Source organism: Lynx rufus, unplaced genomic scaffold (genome assembly GCF_022079265.1).
Source record: "Lynx rufus isolate CCGP_SWC_20201006 ecotype Redwood Valley unplaced genomic scaffold, mLynRuf1.p SCAF_8, whole genome shotgun sequence".
Classification (NCBI taxonomy): Eukaryota; Metazoa; Chordata; class Mammalia; order Carnivora; family Felidae; genus Lynx; species Lynx rufus.
In genome coordinates this window covers 23,582,182-23,587,352 of record NW_025814896.1, presented here as the reverse complement: position 1 = coordinate 23,587,352, position 5,171 = coordinate 23,582,182, and the positions used below count along the sequence as shown (strand labels likewise).

General features: G+C 35.4%; 1 protein-coding gene across 4 annotated transcripts in view; it reads right to left on the bottom strand.

Annotated features, from left to right (window-relative positions):
• Positions 1-2,035: 2,035 nt before the first annotated feature.
• The window catches only part of RBM39 (RNA binding motif protein 39), a 30,899-nt gene continuing 27,763 nt past the window's right edge, over positions 2,036-5,171 (bottom strand). For all 4 annotated transcript variants that reach the window (XM_047068405.1, XM_047068406.1, XM_047068407.1 and 1 more), the window contains 3 exons: positions 3,695-3,800; positions 3,104-3,182; positions 2,036-3,014 (listed from right to left, as the gene is read on the bottom strand). In XM_047068405.1, coding sequence (XP_046924361.1) covers positions 2,914-3,014; positions 3,104-3,182; positions 3,695-3,800 — 286 coding nt within the window. In that variant the 3' untranslated portion in view covers positions 2,036-2,913. The remainder of the gene's footprint in view (positions 3,015-3,103; positions 3,183-3,694; positions 3,801-5,171) is intronic.

The following is a 5,171-nucleotide window of genomic DNA, read 5'->3' as shown; positions in this document are numbered from 1 at the left end:
GTGAGTGTTTTTTCTTCTGACTTGCCTATATTCAGCTTAGAGCTTCTAAGGTGGGCCAATGAGTAGGTTGCATGTTTTTCAAATCCTGTTAATCCAAAATTACAAAAATTCTCCATACATGAACTGTCCATAGATTCTAGTAAACTCTTGTTATTCAGCCTCATAAGGTTGATGTTACTGTCACCATTTTAAAGGTTAAAAACTAAGTCCAGATTTCCTCAAGGTCACACTGCAAAAGGTAGTGTTAACCCAAGTCTCATTTCCAAAGCTATGTTCATTCAAAAATCGTCCTTTGGGGCACCTGGGTGGCTCAGTCTGAGTGTCCCGACTTCAGCTCAAGTCATGATCTCACAGCTTGTGAGTTCGAGCCCCGCGTTGGGCTCTGTGCTGACAGCTCAGAGCCTGGAGCTTGCTTCGGATTCTGTGTCTCCCTCTCTGCCCCTAACCCACTTGCATTCTCTCTCTCAAAAATAAACCTTAAAAAAAAAAATTGTCCTTCAAGGTTTGACTTAATCAGGAAAAGAATAAATCATCCATGGGGAAACAAACTCAAACTATCAGACATTTCTGTAGCTTAACAGCACAAAATTCACATAATTTCCTAACCAGCCATCTGTGAGGATATCAATTGTATAACACTGACCCCTGCCCCCAACACTGGGAATTGGTTTCATAAGATAGGTTCCTTGTAATAAGGCCAAGTGTCCTTCACCTACTCCTGCCACACAACTCTTGACAAACTGTGCTTTAAAACCGCACTGCCCCTTGGGGCACCTGAGCGGCTCAGTCGGTTAAATGTCTTGATCTCAAGTTCAAATCCTGCATTGGGCTCAACTCTGAACATGGAACCTACTTTAAAAAAGAATCATTACCCCTCAACGAAAACGGTAATGTTATGACAGACATAAATTATTTTGGGAATATTTGGGTGTCCTAAGGACACTCCTGCAGCTGCAACCAAGACACTACACTAACCAGGGTAACTACAGCAGCTAGATTTCCCAGAGTGGGATGTGGTCTCAGGAATGGATTACCTGAAGGATCTCACTTAAATTCATTTGACTACTTTCTGTCCCTCACACTATTCCAATTACTTGTACATTTCCCTTAACATCGTTTACATCTCATTCTGCAGCAGTGGGCAAATTTTTGCCACCTCTACCACCTATGAGGTTAATTAAATGCCTAAGTTGGCCCAGCTCCCAGAAAGGAATGATAGAACAAACCTGATAGGATATGAATCTAGAATAGAAAATTATGAAGATACTAGATTTCAAAAGAACATTGACAGAAGTCTGCCCCAAGGAACAGTGCTGCCTAGAGTTGAAAAATAATTGAATCTTGAAAATTTCCTTTGGGTTAAGTAACTGAAGCAATTAAGGGAAGAAATTCTAAGTATCCATTAAAAGGACTGGTAGAAAATCATACCTCCAAACTGATTACTTTTGGATATCCAACTAAACCTATTAAAACTTGGGCCTTAACACTAACGAATCAATATAGTAGAAAGAAATAAGCAGGTGAAGAAATTGGTACTGGAAAGTAATTCCATTTGGGGCAACAACTCAAAGGTTCAAGGTAGATAAACTTGAAACAGAGTTCAGAATATAATGGTGATGGCTTATTCCAAGTTCAAATTCCTTTATAGTAACATGCAGTTAAACCGGGAAATCACTTAAATCTGTTTGAACTTACACCATTTCGTTCAGTGTTTAAATACAGAAACATTTCTCACAAAGACGCCCAGACACAAGAAAGAATTAAGACTACCCAGGTTTAAGGTGTGGGCAGATTTGTTTGGTTTTCTTGATGGAAAATCCCTAAAGTTTTGATGCATTACCCTAAGGAAGTACAGTGCTAAGATGGAGATACGGAGCAATGTAGAGACAACTTGAGGACAACAGTTTCCCCAGACTCTGCACACTATTTTCCCAAAGAAGCAAGTCTTCATTAACTACCAAAAGTCAAAGAAACTAGTATGCTATTTTGAAGTTTCTATGACTTTAAAACATTTCAAAAATGAAGATTTCTTGTGGCCTTTTTAAGAGAATTTTATTTGAGTGGTTCTTACAAAGGTTGTTGCAATATGAAAGTCATTTGTTTGATAGAAATATCAAGCTGTCTTGTCAAACACACTGAAGTAACCCAAAAATATATTTCAGAGCTCACAGAGCTTAAAAAGAGCAAAGATTATATGCAACCAGACAAAACCTATTTCTGCATTTCCTATTTCTTGCTCAGACTGCTTTGCTTACCAGACTGCCACTAAACATTTTGAGGAAATGCAGGGATCATTTTGTTTGGAATCTTAAGACACACCAGAACACATAATATTTACAAAGAAACTTTTACAGATACATTAAATTGAAAAGATACCATCTGGAAATGTAATCTTGAAATCTCCTTTTCTTGCCAATTGATCATGATGCAAGATGAGATGTTAATCATACAGCCCTTTAGCTGTCTTGAATTCCCATACACTAAAAGTGTACTCTAGAAACCTCTGCCAAACCATTAGCCAAATATCAACATTAGTGAAACGTGAAATGTAACTGCTGTGTAAAAAGTTAGGCTTCTGAAACATTAAAAACATAATTACATCCCTGTCTGCCTTTTTACATTAAGCACATTTGTTCCCCCCTAGAGCTATTCCTATAGATCCTTAATGTAATTTTCTACATGTACATTTAAAAGGCAGAACAAGAGAACAGCTTTGTATACAGTGGGATTTGCTAGTTAGGGATAATGAGCACACTGCATTCCTGTTAACATTTTTATTTTTTCAAGGTAACAGGAATTGTATACAAATGACAGTAGACCCTTGCCTCTTTATTTTTATCTAAATAAAAGATAACTCAAGATGAATTCTCAAGAAAGAAAAAAAGCTATGTACATAAGGGACTATATCTTCCTTCATCGTCTACTTGGAACCAGTAGTTGCGTTGCTGTCATAGAATCAGGGAAGAGGTTGTGATAAGTTGGAAGAGGTACATATGCTGCTGTTATCATTTTACCTGTTGAAAGAAACAGATAGGGTTTAAGCATGTTCACTTAAATTATATCCTTCATAATAATCAAGCAGAAAAAAACACATCAAACTCACCAGCAAACCACCTGCCATGTAATGCATTGACAGCAGCAATGGCTGCTGCAATTGATGGGCACTTCACATACACATTGCCCTGAAAGACAACAAAAAAGGTTAAGGGCACGTAGGAAATAACATGAATTTGAATAGGTTTACTCAAGTTGCCTGTAAAAATAACTGCTCTTCAACCAAATAATTGTTTCATTAGCTAGTATGTACACCTAGAGTTGCATTGAAATCATTTTATCCTCCAAAAGACTTGTTCTACACTTTTTCTCTATCATTTCAAAGCAATTAAACAATGAATCAAGAGGCCAGGATTTCATGGCAAGCTTTCAACACTAACCAGCAACACAGCTATAAAATGGCCTAGTCTACTCTTCAATTATTACAAATACACCCTTCTTTTGAAGGGTATATATTTAGTATGTTAAAGTTTCTTTCAGAATTAAACAAAAACTTAAGACTGGGAATATGCCCCGAGTATATGTGAAGGCTAAGTCACAAAATATTAACAACATCTTATATTTATTAAGATCAAAATACCGGAGGCACTTAAAAGGCAGATTAAACTTCTCTTGCTCTAGGGAATAAAGAAAAAAATACCTGAGCTGAATTTTTGTCAACGTAAATATGAATAACTCCTCCATGTTTATTACATTCTTCAATCACATCATCCTTAATCTCTGTATCCCATCCAACTTCTTCTTCTCTGTAAGAAATTATTAAGCTCTATCAGATACCAACCTTGTAAAATGTTACATATGTAGGCTCACCTGTATAAAAATATTTGAAATATGAATTCTTTTATTTAAAAATCACTCATCTTTAGCAGTGTAGTACACTGGAGGAAATAAAAACCAAGATATAAAGAACTGTTTGAAACAAAGCTTATGAACTTAACTCTATCTTTTACATTATTTATTGATATATATTAATTTATACTTATACCAAATATATACCAAAAATAGAATATACTTATACCAAATGCCTATAATCATTTCACAGATAAAGCCAAAATAAAGAATTTGATGTTACCAAAAGAACACAAGAATGAAGGGCTCCTTCTATGGTAAACCATGATTATAAACAATGCAAACAGCATGATACAAATTACTATTGTATAAACCAATGCTTCATAAAATATGGTTATTAAATCAATTGAACAGGATATCTACATTTACCTTGGAGTATATTATAAATGATTTATAAAACAAACAAAAGTTTGGACTGATAAATGGAATTCTAATCATTACCTAGGCATTAGGAAAGAGAAATTCCCTTTTTCTATTTCCCCGCCCCAAGATCAAGAGTCACATGCTCTACCAACTGAGCCACCAAGGCACCTCAGGAAAGAGAAATTCCTAATTTCCAGCCTGCACTTATCTTTAGGAAGAAAATTTTTTAAGATCCTCTTCTCCTATGTAAGATTAGAATTTCAAAACCAGTAACTGGTAAGAGTAAACTAGCAATAGAAATAAACACAAATACAAATATGAACAACCAAAAAAAAGTACAAACAGACCGATAAATACAGAGAACAAAACAGTGATTGACAGAAGTGAGCAGGGTCCGGGGATGGGTAAAACAGATGAAGGGGAGTGGGAGAAATACAGGTTTTCAGTTATGGAATAAGTCAACAGGGACGAAAAGTACAGGATAGGAAATATAGTCAACGGTACTGTAATAGAAGTGTATGTTGACAGATCTACACCTTTGGTGAACATAAGGTACAGAGCTGAAGAACAACTATCTTATGAGCCTGTAACTAATGTAACACATTATATATAAACTACAATTAAAAAATAAACAGATACAAAATATCATATAAAATTACTTAGATGTAATTGGAAAATAAAACCTACATACCTTTCAATTCAATTCCAATCTTACAAACACACCCAAAGGAATTAGCAATATAAAAGTTAGCATTAAAATACCCCAAAAGGATCAAAATCGTTATATTATTTCAACTATGAAATATACTGAAACATCGTAAAAGTTAACTTAGGAAAACGGAATATTGGGGCGCCTTGGAGGCTCAGTTGGTTAAACATCTGACTCTTGGTTTTGGCTTAAGTCA